General features: G+C 52.4%; 1 protein-coding gene across 1 annotated transcript in view; it reads left to right on the top strand.

Moving 5' to 3' along the window:
- MYO18B (myosin XVIIIB) overlaps positions 1-19,251 on the top strand; it is a gene marked incomplete at its 5' end in the record, with an annotated part of 197,630 nt that extends 178,379 nt beyond the window's left edge. The window contains one exon of the mRNA XM_056116572.1: positions 17,846-19,251. Within this exon, the coding sequence (XP_055972547.1) occupies positions 17,846-18,965 (1,120 nt within the window). The remainder of the gene's footprint in view (positions 1-17,845) is intronic.
- Between the last annotated feature and the right edge of the window lie 262 nt (positions 19,252-19,513).

Below are 19,513 nucleotides of genomic sequence, written 5' to 3'. Positions count from 1 at the left end.
TCGGGCTTGACATTTGCCCTGGTGGCTGAGCTGAGACTGCCCCGCCATCCCTGCCTTCTTTCTGCTGGGAGAGGATCGGTGGAGGGTGGAACAGCCCCCTAGCCACCTCTGTCTCACCTGGCATTTCATCCGGTTCAGGAAACGAGTCCCCCAGACCTTTCCAATTGGACTGAGAGAGAAGGTCACTCTGCAAACAGAGGAGAGGACTGCCAGCAAATAAAAGCATTCCGTCTATTATTTATAAGGCGACGTTAGCTCAGGAGAAATACACCTAAGACTCCATGATTTACAGCCTGGGCAGCCAGCAGCTGAGCTGATAAATGCAAGAGCTTCCGGAGTTGGGGGCACTAAATTACGTCCGAGGCCCCGGGGGTCCTGGGCGGGGGGGTGGAGAGGGGGGTTACGTTCGTGGGACTTGGCATACGTGGCTGACCAGTCTTTTTCCCATTGGGCTGCAGGCGGTGCCAGGGTGCCAGGGCCAGCCAGGGAGCAACGTGCTTGCCTGCGCGCCTGCCGTGTGTCCAGCCTCCCTGGCTACGTGTCTGGCCTGGCCTCCCGGTCACCCCCAGCATTCCCTGGGCATCTGCTCTGCCGGAGGCCGCCTCAAAGGCTCTCCTACTTGTTCCTCATCCTCATGGCACACCACAGCTTCCTGTGTTTGTGGGAGGGGGGGTGCTCAAGCCTCATTTCCTTCTAGACCCCACCCCCACCCCCACTCTGCAATGCCTCAGAACCCGGGTCTGGGTCCCTAAGGACTCTTGCTAGCCAGCCTGCTCTCTGTGGTCACGACTCACTCCTGTCACCGGGAGACTTAATCCAAGCCCCTCCCCACCCCACCCCCCAGTGTCCAGCTCCGAGCTCTCATGCTTAAGGATGAACCTTAGCTCCTGTGTCCATCACAGCAAAGGAACAGCGGCCTCGGCTTCTGGGGCATCTAGAAAGTCCCCCTCCCTCTGCCCCCACTTTCCCAGGGTCTGCGAAGATGAGATCCAGCCCTGTCCATGGCTCCTCTCCACCCTTGTCTCTCCCCGCAGTTTCCTGTGTCCACTCTCCTGGTGCTAACCATTCTCTCTCCAAAGGAATGAACACCTCCAGATGCTCCCCGCGGACCCCCCCAAGCTGCTGCACTGGGGAGGGGCTCCTTTTCTTGACTTGCCCCAGTGGCCCGTGCGTCCCACCCTCGCTTATGCGCTCCACATGGGGAACCCCAGTTTCCCCCACCAGAGCCTCTTGGTCTCCCAGGCTCCATCTGGGAGTCCCCCAGAGACTCCCCTCTTGCCCAACTGGGGGATGGTTGATAACATCTGGAGACATTCTGGTGACCTAACCCAGGGTCAGGGATGCCACTGTCATCTAACTTGGTAGAGGCCTGGGTGATGCCAAATCCCCAAAGGCAGTCCCTCCGTCAGGGACCCCTTTCTGTGTGATGGCTCCACGTTGACCTGACTCTGTAGGCACACCTGCTCCTGGCTCTGCTTCGTCTTCTCTCTCCAGGTCCTCTCCCTCCTCCCCCAGACCACCAGTGTTGAGATGCACAGGGTGATGCCCTCACCTCCCTCTTTTCCTCTCGACCTGATCCTGAATAATCCTATGGTGATTATTCAGGGGTATTGGGTAGTTTGGGCTACACCACGTGGTGTTCAGGGCATACTCCTGACTCTGAGTTCAGGGATCACTCCTGGTAGGGCTCAGGGGACCCCTTGGATGCTGGGGTAAACTCCTCCTTCATTTAGCTAACAACCCCCAAATCTAGATCCCCAAGTCTTATATTGGGTTTTTGCCTTACTTGGTGGTAGGGCACTGACTGTGCATGTGGCTGGCCCGGGTTCCATCCCGGGCAGTTCCTGTGGTCCCCTGAGCCCCACCAGGAGTGATTCCTGAGTGCAGAGCCAGGAGTCAGCCCTGAGCACTGCCAAGTCAGCCCCAAAACTCCAAAAAAGAAGTGTTTGGAGTCCCCATTTCTGTAGCATTGGAAAGTCCAAGTAAAATTGTATTTATGCTGGACGGGGGACTTTATTTACCCGTTCTTTCAGGGTCTGATCTATCAGCACATAATTAGTGATACTGTGAGCTGAATTTATTGCCAAACATGACTCTCCACTGTTGCTATTGGACATGGACCATATTGCAATGTGAGCGTGGAGATTATTGTATAAATTATTCTCACTCACATAATCATCGTGATTTTAATTACTGTGTAATCTTCGCTAATTACTGTTGTATGTATCATTTGCTTTGGTGCCGATTTAACACAACTGCTTTTCGTTTGGCTAAAAGAAGGCATTACAACTTTTCCTCTTCCTGGGGGAAAATTTGCGTTCTGTAAATATTTGCGGCCTCATCCTCCTGGCTTGCAAGTCCTAAAAGAGACAATCTGGAGACACCACCGCCCCCTTCCCCTTTAGCCTCCCTTGATTTTGATGTGGGGTAAGGCTGGGATTAGATTTTTTAAAAAAATCTAAATTACAGGGTGTGTTTTTAAAATTAAGTTGTATTACTTTCAAAGAAGTGCAATTACTGTAGAAAGGAAGCCAAGGAGAGGTCGCATGAGGCCTGCTTCAATGATTAGATAAGACTTCTTTGTAATTAGTTCATTAATTATGTAAATGTGAATAGATGGGGGTGAGTGTTAAAAAACCGCTTGTTCTCATAGTAGGTGAAACCTCCATCGCTAAATCTATTTCAGTTGCCATTTATTTACTGGCCTCTTAGAGCCAGCGCAGGATCATTTTAATCTATGCAGAATACATTTAACAGATGGGCCTTCCGTGAATAGGGCTTTCTGTCTTCTTAGCACAAGAGAGCACTTCTCACTTTCACCAGTCTTCGGAAGATTAGCCAAAAATACGTAGCAACTAAAAAGTATGGATATATTCACTAAAAGCACTTTGCCCACAAGCCCGAGGGCTGAGCACCGGAAACCGGAAGTCATTCTCTGTCCAGGCTTCATCTTTGGAACCTGTACCAGCCCCAGGTGGGTTTCAGGGGAAGGAGGGTCTCAGACCTACCTGGATCTTCAGGCCTTGGACGATAAAGTTCCACACCCCCGGGAAATGTCAGCTCTCTAAGTGAACTGCAAGTTTTCGTAAATTCCTGCAGGTTAGTCATCGCTGGTACGGAACATTATAGATTAATCATTGATGATTCTGAACATTATTCTAGAATATGAGCCAATTTTTTGGTTAACTAAGCTTATTATTGAAAAGCCATACTGGTCAGTGCATTTTTACAAAGTTCTCGAATTGATCATGTTTCATTACAGTCATTCCATTAACTCCCAAAATCAAACCAGATCATAACTAAGCCATGCCTTCTCTTCCTTCCTCAACTCCAGTTCTGTCGGTTATCCAGGCCTTTGGGGGAGCCCCTTGTCAACGGCAGCATCCGGCAGCGTGCCTGGGTGTCCGGCCTCTTTCTTCAACAGTATGTACATGAGGTTCATCCTTATTAGTAATTTCCTTATTTTCCATGCTCAATGGTCCACAGCAGTAATCATCAACTTAGGGATAATGAGTCCCCTCTCGCCCAACCGGGGGACGGTTGATAACATCTGGAGACATTCTGGTGACCTAACCCAGGGTCAGGGATGCTACTGTCATCTCACTTGGTAGAGGCCCTGGGTGATGCCCAATCCTCAAAGAATGCTGTGGTCCCAGATGTCAGTTACACACTCATTGAGAAACCCAGACCTCTACTTCATCATTCTGTGAGTGGGAAAGACTGACTTACACCTTCTGCAAGTAACAGAGATTTAGGGCACTTCCACTCCTGCTCCGTGATGAATTGTATGCCTGTGAAGGGTGCTGTACACATCTCTTGTGGCGTGAATTGACACAGTTGTGTGTGTAGTTTAGAAATGACACAGTTCCCCGGAGCAGAGCTGCTGGATCCCAGGTGTCCTGTCAGCTTGAGCATGGAGTGTCCAACTGGTGACCAGCTGCACCCACTAGCAGTGTCTGAGCATTCCAGCTGCTACACATCCTTGCTGACACCTGGTTTTGCCATTAAAAAAAGTTAACGATTCTAGTAGATATCTTCATGGGAGGAGTGTCTAATTAACTTTTGTCCGTGATTTTTCCCCCTTTGGATTGATATCTCTCTCTCCTCTCTCTCTCTTCTCTCTCTCTCTCTCTTTCTCTTATACAAATTCTAGAGAGTGTATATCTACTTCAGTGGCTTGCCTTTTTCATTCCTGATTTTAATGTAACCCAGTTTATAATATTTTCTTCTACTGTTGGTTCTATTTATAGTCTACTGAAGAAGAATCATTTTTCTCCTAAGGAACTAAAGTATGTCTCCATGTTTTCTTTCAGAAGCTGTATTGAACTTTTACTGTCTAGATATATATTGGGGGTTTATATTTACGGTATTTGGTGGATAGTCATTGCTAGAGTGATATCCAGTTGGCCCAGTGTATGTGTTTTTGAAGGGAAGGGACTTCAAGCAGTGCTCAGGGGGCCCCAGGAGACTCACCAGTGATTCTCAGCCAACTGGGCCAGTGACTCAATTCAAGGGCCTCAGGATATGTGCCACTCAGACCCTGCAGTGCTGGGGAGACCTGGGTCACCCTGGTGGTGTTGGGGGGCCTCGAGAGCCACACCTGGTCATATTTGGGGGAACCAGGTGGTAACAGCAATTGAACCCCAGTTGGACGCATGTGAGGCATGCTAACTGATAACTCCTGGCACCTCAGCATAAGTGTTTTTTAAAAACAACATTCCATGTTAAAAACACCCGTAGATCAAATAATCCTGTACATTATAGGTCAAAACTATATTATTAGGTTCCATAATTATATGCAGTGTCATCACTTGATTAATTTGTTCAGACATATGATCTCGTAGATGACTCACGATGCATCTGATATCTCGTATAGAAGATGGACTTCTTTCCAGATACCACTCTATACCATATTTGTATTTTGTCAACGTTGAGTCGACTTAACATGGCCTTCATACAGCATCTGTAGTTAGAGGTCATAACCGGAAGTGTTAGATTCCTTCCATTGGTTCACCTGCCTTCAAAAATAGCAAATCATTCCAGGAATGGGGACCACAGAATGTCAGGTTCACCTTTGTGGGCATCCCACTTTCCAGACATCAGTGTCCTGGCAGCTTTGACAATTTTCTGATGCCGTTATTAAAACTGAGCTCTTCTGGTTTTCTCAGGAGTATTCTTCTCTGATGTTCTACCATAGCCAGAGATAAGGTAGGAGACCAAGCTTTGCCCAATAAACAGTTTTTTGCTTGATGATCCCAACATCTGGTTCCACCATCACTCTGGTGTCAATTAGTGTAGAGACACGGGGATGAGTCAGCACAGCTTGATTGGCAACAAGTGAACAGGATGGAAGAAGGCGGACTTGTGGCTTCAAGACCACCATCTTGTGTGCTTGGTCACAACTGCTGACTTTTCTAGAAACAGCGAACAGGGAGGCAGTTTGGAAAGAATATTCTGCCACCAGTTGGGTGTCAAAGTATTCAATAAATTCCCTCCCAGGCTGGTCCCCCGGGGCACACTCCACTTCTTCCTGCATACTGAGACCTGATCACACCTGTCCCTATCTTGTGCTTTGGGAAGAAGGATTGTTCTTTCCCGAAGGAGCTGCTGATTTTAAATTTTGAACCCAACTCTTCATGGCTTTGGGATCCACTTGTGTCTGTTTCTCCTAAGGCCTGAAGGTTCGCTCCTCTTGGCCTCCACGCGGAGCCTGGGGGAACCTCCCTCCTGCCTTAGGCCCCAGACTTTCTGGAGATGGAACATCATACATCTCTGTATCAGCAGCATTCATCTACCACTGTGACACTCGTCAGATGGATTAAGAGGGATGGAGTGAGGAATGGCCAGATAATACTTTCCATTCTCTTAAAACTGTGTTTTCAATGGAACCCGGGTGCCTTTGGTAATCAGCGCGAAGTTTTATAGAGTTTTACCGTTGACCCACGCTGAGCTGAGCCCAGACTATGCCTGATCTCTAAACCCATTAAAGATTTTTTTTTGTTATTCTCCACGCCAATGTGTTATGCTAAAACCTCTTCTGTCTGAAGGTCCCACGCCGAGGTTTTCCACCATCACGGCAGAGCATGGTCTGAAAGTTTCTCTTCCTGTCTCTTTTGTTCCCAGCGTGGAACAAGTTCAAAGCAGATGAGGTCCCTGCTCCTCTCAGTTCTGAAGTTGATAGAAATCATGCAGAAATGAAACCCGGCTCTCAGACTGGGGCTTAGAAATAGGAGGTATGGGGGATGTGGCTGAGAGTGAGTGCAGGGGTGCATGTGGCTGAACCCGGGTCAGTCCCTGACATCACCAGGGGTCACTCCTGAGCACAGAGCCAGGAATAGCCCATAAGCACAATCAGCGTGACCTCAACTGCCCAAAACTAGCCGCAGGAGTTCTTCACGCTGGTGCTGCCTGTTCACATGTCCACTTGGCTGCTGAGTCTGTATTCACTGGCCAGGAGTGGTATGGTAGCCAGAGCTTATTCTTCATTCTCCGCACATTCTTACCAGTCCTCCTCTTTCTCCTTCCTTCCTTCCTTCCTTCCTTCCTTCCTTCCTTCCTTCCTTCCATTCTGGCATCTTTCCTTAAGGCCACCTCCTAGATCCGGGGCCTTCACAGTGAAAAATTTAGTCTAGTTTGGCGCTAACCATCTTATTGGGATCACCTGATCACTTGACATCCTGTTACTCGTCGATTTGCTTGAGTGGGCACCAGTAACGTCTCCATTCATCCTTGTCGCGTGCTAGTGTAGCCCAATGGCGTCTGCTCGTTCTAGGAACACGAAGAGCCTCAAACCAATCATTCAGGGTCTTTTTTTTTTCCCTTTATTTTATTTTAATTTTTTTTACAGTTGTAGATTTACAATTTTTTGTGCTTTGGTTTCAATTATACAATGATCAGATACCCATCCCTCCACCAGTGACCATTTTCCACCACCATGGATAATATCCCTCCCACCCCCATCCCCCCATCCCCCCTGTCTCTGTGGCAGGGCAATCCCCTGTGTTCTCTCTCTCCTTTTGGGTGTTGTGGTCTGCAAAAGAGGCATTGAGTGGCAAATATGTTCAGTCCATAGTCTACTTTCGACATGCATCTCCCCTCCTGGGAGGATCCTCCAAACATCCTTTATTTGGTGCTCCCTTCTCTATCTGAGCTGCCCTTTCCTCTAGGATACCCGGCTGGCCTCTAAGTTATGGAGTAATCCTCCTGGTGCTGATCTCAGCTATTCTTGGGTATTAATCTCATACTTTGTTACTTTATATCCCCCAGATGAATGCAATCTTTCTATGTCTATCCCTCTCTTTCTGACTCATTTCGCTTAGCATGATACTTTCCATATTGTACCACTTGTATGTAAATTTCATGACTTCATCTTTTCTAACAGCTACATAGTACTCCATTGTGTAGATGTACCAAAGTTTCTTTAACCAGTCATCTGTTCTTGGGCATTCAGGTTTCTTCCAGTTTCTGGCTATTGTAAAGAGTGCTGCAATGAACAAACAAGTGCAGATGTCACTTCGACTATACATTTTTGCCTCTCTGGGATATATTCCCAGGAGTGGTATTGCTGGGTCAAATGGGAGCTCAATTTCTAATTTTTTGAGAATCGTCCATACTGTTTTCCAGAAGGGCTGAACCAGTCGACATTCCCACCAACAGTGAAGGAGTGTCCCTTTCTCGCCACATCCACGCCAGCATCGGTTGCTTTTGTTCTTTTGAATGTGGGCCAGTCTCTGAGGTGTGAGATGGTATCTCATTGTGGTTTTGATCTGCATCTCCCTGATGATTAATGATGTAGAGCATTTTCTCATGTGCTTTTTTGCCATTCGGATTTCTTCTTTGAGAAAGTTTCTGTTCATTTCATTGCCCCATTTTTGGATGGGGTTGGATGTTTTCTTCTTGTGGAGTTTAACCAGTATTTTGTATATCCTGGATATCAACCCCTTGTCAGATGTGTATTCGGCGAATATCCTTTCCCATTCTGTAGACTGTCTTTGTATTTTGGTCACTGTTTCTTTGGAGGTGCAGAAGCTTCTTAGTTTAAGATAGTCCCATTTATCTATCTCTGTTTTCACTTGCTCGGCCAGTGGCGTGACATCTTTGAAGATACCATTAGCTTCAATGTCATGGAGGGTTTTGCCAACTTTATCTTCAATGTACCTTATGGTTTCTGGTCTGATGTTGAGGTCTTTAATCCATTTTGATCTTACTTTTGTACATGGTGTTAGGCAGAGTTCTGAGCCTATTTTTTTGCATGTAGCCGTCCAGTGATGCCAACACAATTTATTAAAGAGGCTTTCCTTACTCCACTTCACATTACTTGCACCTTTATCAAAGATTAGATGAGCATATGATTGAGGGGAGATGTCAGTGTATTCAACCATTCAGGGTCTTGATGAAGAAGTCTGACCATCTCGTAGTTCGGAGGCCATGCCATCTTTTGACGTCCCGTGGAATCCAGTTGGTAACAGCTCTAGTCCAGTGGTCATCTCCAAATTGCATTACATGTCCAGCCCATCTGATTTTCGACGCCTTGGCAAATGAGACAGCGTCCCTGATTCTTGATCGTCGATGGAGGTCAGAACTCCGGATTCTTTCTCTCATTTGAGTGAAGCGGGTTACTCAAAGCATAGCTCTTTCGATTCCTCTTTGGGAGACCTGAATAGCGTTCTCATCCTGTTTTCCTAGGGCCCAGGTCTCTGAGGCATATGTTAATGCAGGAAGAACAGTGGGATCAAAGAGATGTGCCCAGAGCTGGAGGTTCTTCGTCCTCTTAGCTATTTCTTCGACGCTCTTGAAGGCATTCCAAGTCGCTCTCTTCCTCCTGTGCAACTCAGGTGCCAGGTCATTGACCTAGGTACACATAACTGTTGCATTCGGAGATGTTCGTTCCATTGAGAGCAAGTTTCGTCAGGAACGAAACTGTGTCTCATATGATCTTGTTGGGAGTTATGAATAATCCAACAAACCGTTAGAGTGGAGTTCTGGGGAAGCTCAGAAAACTGTGGGAACCTGCCCCCTCCACCGCCTGAGAAGTAGGGGGAAGCCTTCTAGAGGTGGCTGCCTTGGGGCTGAGCATGGAAGGGGGAGTCAAAGTGGCTGCTCCTGCATTGCATCATGGTGCCGTGACAGAAAGTTGGTCTTAGATTACAGAATGGAGGTTACCAAGCAAGGGGGTGGTAGGTGGGTGGAGGGGCACGAGAACTGACAATGGCTGAGGATCTTGGACACTATGGTGCAGTGACTGGCCACCAAGACCCTGATGCTCACATAGTTGTGACCACGTTTCATAAACTCCAGTAAAAATACAGGGCCAGAGAAAGCACAGTGGGTAGGGCACTCACACAGAACTGGCCTGGGTCCAGTTCTTGGCACCACATCGGGTTCCCTGAGGCCCCACCTGGAGTGGTCCCTTAGTGCAGAGGCAGGAGTAAGCCCTGAGCACCACCAAAGAGGGAGGAAAAAGAGAACGAAAAATGTAAAGAATGTTTATAGCAGTGATTCCTGAGCAGCACCCATCACATGTCATCCCCCTCCCTCCTCTCCCTCCTCCCTCCCTCCTTCCTCTTTGTTTTTGTACCACAAAGGGCACCTTCTATTAGCCTGCAGCTTTATCTGACAGTGCCCATGTTTGCGCCCGTGGATTCTGTCTCTCTCATCACCCCCTTTCCCTACGACTCTTCCTACCTAAACACATTCTTTAGGCTAAACAACGTGAAAGAAAGTTGAAAACACTAAGACAATTCTCCTTAAATAGCTTTCACTGCTGCTTCTAAGAACATTTTCTCCCTGTTCTGCCCAAATCAGCAAGTGCACCATAATTGTCTAAGATGACAATGTTCATATTACCTCGAAGTCCTAAAATTGTTTTAGGCTACTCTAAGTGTTTTTTTTTTTTAATTTCAAAAAGGGTCCCATTAAGGGTATTTACAAGATGTGGTTTCCTTATTTCATTAGTCTCTTCATAAAAAAACAACGAAACAGAAAGGAAAGAAGGAAGGAAGGAAGGAAGGAAGGAAGGAAGGAAGGAAGACCAGACTTTTTTTTTAATTTTTATTAGTGAAACACCATGAGGTACAGTTGTAGACTTACAAATTTTTGTTCTTGTGTTTCAATTATACAATGTTCGAGTACCCATTTCTCCACCAGTACCCATTTACCACCACCACGGATCCCAGTATCCCTCCCATCCCCCTTTCCCCCCATTCCCACCCTGCCTCTGTGGCAGGGCATTCCCTTTTGTTCTCTCTCTCCTTTTGGGTGCTGAGGTTTGCAAAAGAGGCATTGAGTGGCAATCATGTTCGGTCTATAGTCTACTTTCAGCATCCATCTCCCATCCTGAGAGCATCCTCCCAACACCCTTTATTTGGTGCTCCCTTCTCTATCTGAGCTGCCTTTTCCCCTAGCATGTGCGGCTGGTCTCCAAGCCATGGAGTGAACCTCCTGGTACTTACCTCGGCCATTCTTGGGTGTTAGTCTCCTATTTTGTTACTTTATGTTCCCCAGATGAATGCAATCTTTCTGTGTCTGTCCCTCTCTTTCTAACTCATTTAAACCAGACATTTTTAAGAGAAGTTTTTAGCAGGAAACCTACGTGGAAAAAACATATCCACATGCCTCTATTCTTCCCACAATTTCCTCAATTATTAATCGCTTCCATTGGTCTGTAGTATCTGTCATTTGGGGGGGTCTCTGCAGGGATGGAGGTCTTGGGGGCCATTTCCAGCCACCCAGAGAGGCAGGACTGATGGTTTGGTGCTTGGGTCCATTTCGACTTTGCTGCTGAGACCTGGTGGGAGTGAACATTAAACTTGAGGGTAGCAGACACTGGCTCCAGCCTTCACAACCTCTCTCCAGCCCTGGAGTCTCTAGTCAGCTAGACTCCCAGTGCCCCTACATTGAAACTGATTTTTTGGGTAGAATTCTAAAGCTTATTCTTAAGCTCCTTAAGAGCAACCAGGTCTAGTAATTGGGAGCCAGTAAAATCCTGAACCTGAGCACATAGTATGTTCTGTTGACTGTTGCAAGGATGCGTGGACAGATGTCCACTCAGAGACGGCCCCCGGATTAGTTTGAGAAAGTGTCAAAGCCTCAGCCCCTGCTTAAGAACAGAGAGAGCAGCCAGGCTGTACAAGGCTTCTAGCATCACCTGAGAAACCGTTACTTGGCCAGGGATCCCGGACATCACCAGGTTCTGCCCTCTGGCGTGTCAGAGGAGCCTGTGAACCCTCTTCAGCTCATTGTCCCCACCTCCCCTGCTTCCCCAGGGGTCGCACTCCTGGCTTTATTTTTGATTCCACTCGCCCTTGCCCGTCCGGGGTTTTGTGGATTGAAAAAGTGAAGGGCTGGTAGAAAGGAGCCCCTCCTCCTATTTGCTTTGTCTTCCCCGACCTCTCATCACCCAAGTCCTGGCCCTCTTTCAACAAACAGCCTGGCGCCGGAGGAGAAGGAGAAATACCAGATGTCTCACACAGAAGTATTTATAAAGAAACAAAAGCCAGGGACAAGACTGTGACCACGGAAAACCAACCTTCAGACTGAGCTTGCAAAGATGGGGGGTGGGAGGCTGAGGAGATGGGAGGGGGGACAGTTGACCATGTCGGAGGGAAACTGACCCTTTGGTGCTGGGTGTGGCGACTTTGTACCCTGAAAACACACAAACCTTTGCCGTCTTGTAAGCAGTTCTTATCTCAACAGAAAATATGAGTTGGGGCATTTGTTTTGGGGCCAGCTGTGCTCAGGGCTTACTCCTGGCTCTGCGCTCAGGTACCAGTCCTGGTGGTGCTTGAGTTGTAATGGAAGTTCACTCAATGAAGCACATGGAAACAAAGTCTATGCTGGGAGAACAAGGGGGTCTTTACTTCCACTGGTCGAACTAGGCTAGGGAAAGCACCTGAAACCAGAGACGAAGTCCAGCTTTATAGGACATCACTGCAAACTCATCATTCTGATTTGTTCCAACATCATGTAGCAAAGTCGGGGGTAGGTATGCTTCCATCATGGTGTCTTTAGCAACATGGCTATGGGAAGTTTCAAAAAAAATCAGCATTTTCTTAGCTAGGACAGGAAGTTCAACACAAGTGCAGATAGGGAGGAATTTACTTGTTCTTTTGGTTGGGGGGCCACATCCAGTGATGCTCAGGGGTTGCTCATGGCACTGCACTCAGGAATTACTCCTGGCCATGCTCAGAGGATGATCATAAAGGGTGCTGGGTATTGAATCGAGGCTGGCCATGTGCAAGGCAAACACCTTACCCATTGTACTATCGCTCCAGCCTCAGAGCAAGCATTTCTAAAATGTCCCACCCATAAGCAAAGTCATCAGTTCAAAGAGTACGTGCGTGTTATAAAATCAATATAAAACTCATAGATTTCCATTAAAACACTTGTGGACTGTCTGTGGTGCCGGGAATCGTACGCAGGTCAGCCATGTGCAAAGCCAACACCTTACCTGTTGTACTATCCGCTCGGGCCCAAGAAGAATTTTCACAGCCCGGCACCACCCACTTCCTCCAGAGGGCCGAGTCCCTGCACCCAACACCCAGCCTCTCCCTTGCCCGCTCCCTGCTCCCCTGCCAACCCTGGGTTTTTACCCGGACCTTCTTCAGGGCCTTAAAGACTCCAGGCCTTCCATGTGCTTTCCAGAGGGGATCCCACCCCCATCTCCTGTCGCCTTTAAGTTCAGCTCACCTTGTACCAAGACCTCACTCCTACCTCCTCTTCCTCGGTACGCCTTTGCCTCTCTGGCAGAACAGTCATTAAGAGCAAGAATCCCGGGGGTGGAGTTCTGGCCTTATTGTTCATTTTGAGGAGGGAGGGAGGGGACATACCTGGCAGTGCTGAGGGGCAACTCCTGGTTCTTCTTGCTCAGGAGCGACCCCTGTTGGGGACCCGGTTGAGGTGTCTGGGATTGAATGGGGCTTGACCATACGCCTTAAGCCCTGGACTCTCTATCCAGCCCCTGGAGTTCTTGCTCTAAAGCTCTGCTCGCCCGTTTATAACAGGACCAATTACTTACCCTTTCAGGTCCTCAGGTGCAGAATGGGAGCGTTCAGGAATATCTGCTTTAAAGGATGACTGGGATGGCCTTGGAGCCCCAAGGCACCATTTCTGGGACTCTGATGAGGTGGCTTTCTCTTGAGCACCATAGGGGCTTAATAAATGGGCCCCGTCCCTGACGCCTGCAGCACGGCCGGGCTCCCTGTCGATGTTCATTACAGGCGGTCAGTGGCAGCGTGGGAGCAGACTCCCAACCTGAGGGCCATCTTCAAGGGACATCTGGTTTCTTCCGTGGCCGTCTGAAAGGATGTGGCTACATTTTTTAATTTCCTCTTTAATTCTGGAGCGCAGATGAAGAATGGGGGTGACAGCAAGCCCGGGGGATGATTCATGGTGTCATTAAGCTCACGCCAAGGTTCCCGTGGCTGTGCTCAGCCCAGACGTGGCCCAGACTCGGGCAAGGAGGGGCTCGGTCTGTGGCACTGCCGCCTGTCAGGATGCCAGCGTCTCTTTTACTCAGGCTTCACTTGGTTTTTCTTTGTGTTGGTTTGTTTTATATTTGTGTGTCTGTGTGTCTGTGTGCCTGTTCTTTATGCTCAGTGGATTTGGAAAGCTGGTGTGTGAGTCCCATAGGGGCTGCCATTCCCATCTGCAGGCAGCTCCAGGGAAGCCTGGAAGGAGAAAGCAGCAACTTCCGACCCGGTGTGCCAAGGTTCGAAGCCCAGCCCGGGCACTAAGCCATGGGACCCTGAGCAAATCATCTCACCAGTGAGCCTCAGTTTGTGTGCCCGCAGGATGAGGGCATGGCCCCGACTGGGCGAGGCATAGAGCACAGTGCAGGGGGCAGGCTTCTTGAATTCTTCAACCACTCTTTATGGAGCAGCTGTGTCCATGGCAGACACTGGGGAAGCAATGGAAACCTATTCACTCAACAGCCACGTTGTGGGATGGGCGGTGGGCGGGGGGTGGGGGGCGCGGGAGGGGGTGAGAGTGTGTGGCTCTGGCAGGTGACATGAGTCACAGGGTCTCTTTGCTGGGCTACTCAGAACAGGATGCTTATGTGTGAGCATCTTCCCAGATCACACATAAGTGAGGCCGGGCCCATCCAAGGCAAAGAAATCATCCATCGTTCAGTTGGGGAGATGCTAGTAACAGCAGTGATGGGACATGAATTGGCACCACTGGCCAGTCTGACTGCCCCACCTCCCCTCTGGCTCACCCTTTTCCTCCTCCTCCTCCTCCTCCTCCTCATCTTCCTCCTTCTCCTCCTCTTCCTCTTCCTCCTCTTCCTCTTCTTCCTCTACCTCCTCCTCTTCCTCATCTTCCTCCTTCTCCTCTTCCTCTTCTTCCTCTCCCTCCTCCTCCTCCTCCTCATCTACCTCCTCCTCCTCTTCCTCTTCTTCCTCTCCCTCCTCCTCCTCCTCATCTTCCTCCTTCTCCTCATCTTCCTCCTCCTCCTCCTCTTCCTCTCCCTCCTCCTCCTCCTCCTCTTCCTCCTCTTCTTCCTCCAGTGCTGTCTGTAGATTCCAAGAGGAATGATGAAAATGGGGGAAAGGAATAGGTGCAGTAGGTGGAGAGGAACAGGAAGAGAAAAAGAAAGAGATGAAGCAGGAGGACCAGGAGGACAAGGAAGAGAAAGAAGATTAGAAAGGAGAGGCGATAGTTAAGGATGTGGAGTAGTGGAGGAGGAGGAGGAGGAGGAGGAGGAAGAGGAGGAAGAGGATGAGGAAGAGGAGGAAGAGGACGAGAAGGAGGAAAAGGAGGAAGAGGAGGAGGAAGAGGAGAAGGAGGAAGAGGAGGAGGAGGAAGAGGAGGAGGAGGAGGAAGAGGAGAAGGAGGAAGAGGAGGAGGAGGAGGAAGAGGAGGAGGAGGAAGAGGAGGAGGAGGAGGAAGAGGAGGAGGAGGAGGAAGAGGATGAGGAAGAGGAGGAAGAGGACGAGAAGGAGAAAAAGGAGGAAGAGGAGGAGGAAGAGGAGAAGGAGGAAGAGGAGGAGGAGGAGGAAGAGGAGGAGGAGGAGGAAGAGAGAGGAATGACAGAGGAAGAGAAGGAAGAGGTAAAAGGAGGTGAGGTGGAGGAGGAGTAGCTGGGGAGGAGGAAATAGAGGAGGAAGAGGAGGGACAGGCAGAGGAGGTGAAGGGGAGGAGGCGAGAGCAGGTGGGAGCTGGTGGGGGTGCAGAGCCCAGGAGCCGAGCGTGGGAACCTGCACACCATCGGCCACCGCCACGTGGCAGAGCGGGCAGGAGATGGAGTGACCGAGCGCCCGAGTCACATCCATCATGCCCGCCTCCTCTCGGGGCCCAGACAGGACGGAAATGACTTTTGTCAGCGCCGCAGCAGCCCACTGCCCCTGGCAGCTCCAAGCTGTTTATTAAAGGAAAGAAAGAAAAGGAAAGGGGGAAAAAAACAAGAGCGAGAACGTCAGGGCGTTCTCCAGGGCGCTGGGAGTGAGTCCCGAGCGTGCGGATACTGACAGACCTCCTTCACCTGGTTTTAGCTGGGCCCATCCCTCCTGGTCAGTGCTGGTAGGTGACAGGCTCACACAGGGTCAGGGCAGGTCACACCTCTGGCTAAGGGGACACACGGCCCTGGGCCACTGGTACACGTGGTGCCTCACCTGCTGCGTACTCTTACCCCCTCTCTCCCGGACCGTCACCTGAACTTCCTTCAGTCCAGCTTGGGGCCGGCCCCAGGGCTTCAGGGAGTGACAAGTTGCCCGTTTGTGATGATGGTGTGCAATGATGTCATGGCCCTATGCACCACCATTCACGGTCCTCAGGGCCCACGATGCCAAACCTGTCTCCCTGAGGTCATCATGAGGATGGGGGTCGGGCAAGGAGGTGCCGGAGACCCCGAGATTGGAGTGGAGCAAGCCAGTTCGGGCAGGCAGGAGGTTGTGGGGAGAATCCAGGCTCGCCCCCCACGTACACACCCCAAGGAGGCCTTGAGGATGGGGGGGTGGATGATGGGGGGCGCTTATGGTACCCCTATCTTGGACTTAACCCTGTGGTCCCCACTGAGCCCCCCTCCTTCCTCCATCTGGCTGACCCGGGGTGGTGTAGACGAGGAGTTGGCCCTGTGGGTGCTTTCACCGGGCACCATGGGCACTACCCTCCCATTGCTGCCCATCTGGGGAAGCCCTTGCCAGCCTCCCCCAAAGGAGGCAGATTAGAGCTGGGGGACACTGGGGGGTGATGCTTCCACCTGAGCCCACCCCACCCAGCAGTCTCCCTGTCAGGCTCCCAGAACTCCAGGGCCCTTGGGGGGCCTCTTTTCCACATTTGTGGGGCTTTCGTCCTCCCAAACCACCCTGTGTGGGGCTGGAGAGACGGCCTGGGAGATTAAAGAGCTCGCCTGGCATGCAGCCCACCCCGGTACAGTCCCTGGCACCACATTTGGTTCTCCGGAGGGCAGAGTCAAAAGAAGCCCCTGAACACTGCCAAGTGTGGCCCCCAAGTCTACCCCCGAAAACCAAACCCAACGGTTCCTTGCCATCCGAGGATCATGTGACCGGGCATCGGAGTGGGGCCAAGCCACAGTTGTTGAAGCCCTAGACCAGCCGCCCAAGTTCTCAGGGGAGGAAGAGCCTGGGTCCTACCTGTTTCCTCTTGTCTCTGTTAGAAGGACAGTGCTGTGTGGGCCTGATTATCAGAACTCCCAGGCTTGTGTGATGGGCCCAATCCTTGACATCCAGTGCCCTTTGCCTTTTTGCTTTTTTGGCAGATAAGCTGTGGTGGGTAGGAAGGGGTAGGGGTGGTATCTCTCTCAGAGGGAGGACAGGGGTGCTTTGTTTAGGAAAGGAACCGTTCCTACTGGACTCCCATCTCTTGCTTCTTGCGGGGCAGGGGATTTTGTTTGGGGGGGGGCACCCCCTGCGGCACTCAGGGCTCACTCTGGCCTCTGCACTCAGGGCTCTCTCCTGGCTGGGCTTGGGGGACCATATGAGGGGCAGGGTCCACACTGGGGTCAGCCACGTGAAAGAAAGCAAGTACCCTCCCCACTGTGCTATCGCTCTACTGCTCTCTCTCTCTCTCTCTCTCTCTCTCTCTCTCTCTCTCTCTCTCTCTCTCTCTCACACACACACACACACACACACACACACACACAGCCCCTTTTGCTCGGAATTGTTCTAGGCTGGAGAGGAAAACTGTTCTGAGCTTGGATGTGCTAAACACCTGTGCAAGAAAGCCAAGCTTGGCGGTGTCCCAGAATAGAAGCCGCCTGCCCTGGGGGACTGGAGGCCCCCTTTCAAGTCGGTTTCATGTCTAACTGTCCCTGGTCCTCTCTCCCACTCAGTCGAGGGGGGCCTCGCTCAGGTACTTCTCGGGGCTCAGAGGCGCTCAGAAGCTGGGGCAGAGACCCCTCCTGGGGTGAGGGTGGGGCGTTAGCCCTAAAGAAACAACCTCCCTCGGGTCTCCTTCCCAGCCTTTCGCAAGCAGTTTCCTCCTTTCCCAGTGTGGACCCCCGCAGGGGGAGAGACCGAGTGTCCTGTCAGATGGGACCCTTCGTAAATCTAAGTCTTCTGGCCTCCGCGGGCCGCAGCTTTAATCTGCTCAAACATACTTAGCCGGGTTTAATTATAGACAGAAATTGCGTTTCAGAAAGCAACCAGAAATCATTTGCATGGCTTGCATTGGCGCATTAAATCACAGGGTTCATTTGAGAGGGCGCCGGGGACGGGCGTTGCCGGCGTGGCGGGTCGGGCGGTGGGGGGGCCAAAAAATGTTTTAAAAAATTGGAAAAAAATAGTGTTAGCGCCAGGGGCTGGAGCGGTGCGCGCAGGGAGGGCGCAAACTGCACCCAGGGCGTCACCCCCACCCACTGCGTGTCGTCTCCGTCTTCTCGTTGCAGGGTGCCGGAGGAGACCCGGAGCGCGCGGAGCGCAGCCAGGGACGTGCGCGGCGAGACCCCGGGGTCCCGCTCGCCCGCGTCCAGGAGCCGAGAGGCGTCCCCGCAGGCCAGGGACAGGCTGCCCAGCCCCTCGGCCGCGCTCTCGGAGTTCGTGGAAGGCCTGCGGAGGAGGCGGGCGCAGAGCGGCCGCGGCTCGGCGCTGAGCCTGGACGACTGGCCCGAGCCGCCCGTGCGCACGGTCACCGCGGCCGCCTCGCTGCGCCGGGCCCGGGCGGCCGGGGACCCCCCGCTCGGCGCCGCCCGGAGGGGCCCCGGGGCAGAGGGGCCGCCGCCTGCCCCGGGCGCTGCGGGGGCGCCCTCGGGGCTGCCCCGGGCCTCCAGTTTGCGCTGCCTCCCGCAGGCGGGCCGCGAGGACCCCTCGCCGCCGGGCTGGCCGCAGCCCCGGGAGCCCCGGTTCGGCTCCTGCGAGGCCCTCCTGGAATCGGGGCCGAGCGCGGACTGGGGGCGACCCCCGAGCCCCGCCTCCGGGGAGGGCGCGGGGGTCCTGTCGCCCACGCTGCGCCCGCGGAGGCGCTGCCTGGAGGCCGCGCTGGACGAGGCGGGCTGCCCCGAGCTGGGCAAGGAGCCGCTGGTCTTCCAGAACCGCCGGTTCGCCCGGCTCCTGGAGGAGCCCCTGGGCGGAGACCCGTTCGGCTGGAAGCCCCCGGGTCTGGGCCCCGACCGCCCCGCGCGGGGGGCTTTCGACGACTTCCTCCCGGCCATCCGCACGGCCACTGCGCGCACGTCGGGGGCCCGGGCGGACAGCGCCGAGCCGGACAGCGGGCGGCCCCAGGGGCGCGCGGAGTCGCAGGAGGCCGGCGCGGGCTTCTTCTCGGGGCTCAAGACCCTGCTGAAACAGAGCCCCCCGTCGCGGGAGGGGGACCCCGGCCACCCGTCGGACTCGTCCTCGGCAGCCTCCGTCGCCTCCCGCAGGAGCAGCCCCGGGACGCGGCGGCGGCGGGAGGGCGACGGGGGTGAGCGCGGGTGCCCCGAGGCCAGGGAGCGGCCCCCGGGCGCCCGGAGGCCCGAGGGGGAGGAGGAGGACGTGGAGAGCATCATGAAGAAGTACCTGGGCAAGTAGAAGTAGGGACCGTGCCCCCCACCCCGGGAGGGCTGGCAAAGCAGGGAGAGAGAGAGAGAGAGAGAGGAGAGAGCGCGCTGAGCCCACCCCCACCCGCGGCTCGGGCGACCCCCAAGAAGCAGGCGCAGCGCCTGCCTTTCATGCCGGGATAGATTTCTCTAGGGACCCGGGTTTTGTCGAGGCCTTTAGCTGTTGCTGGATGCGAGGCCCGCGCCAGGGCCAGGGCCGGGGCCTTTTTTCTTTGCTCTTATAAAAGGAAAAACAAAAAAAAGAAGAAAAAGAAGAAGATATGGCAGATGAGCCAGAAGCCTAGAAATTCCTCAGGGATAATGCTAAAAGAAGGTGCTGCTGGACTTTGATAGTGCCCCTGGGGTCCACTCTTGCCTTAAATATATATATAGAGAGAGAGACACTGGGGGGATGGGGGGGTCGTGGTGGGTGGGAAAAGTGTAAAGGTCGCAGCGACTGTTGGGGGAGGTCTTGTCTTTCCCAGCCTTGCCGGTCCCCCCACGCCTCGCCCTGCTCTGGAATAAAGGCAAGAAGCAAAA

Source organism: Sorex fumeus, unplaced genomic scaffold (assembly GCF_029834395.1).
Source record: "Sorex fumeus unplaced genomic scaffold, SorFum_2.1 ptg000032l, whole genome shotgun sequence".
Classification (NCBI taxonomy): Eukaryota; Metazoa; Chordata; class Mammalia; order Eulipotyphla; family Soricidae; genus Sorex; species Sorex fumeus.
This window is presented reverse-complemented; position numbering and strand designations above follow the sequence as displayed.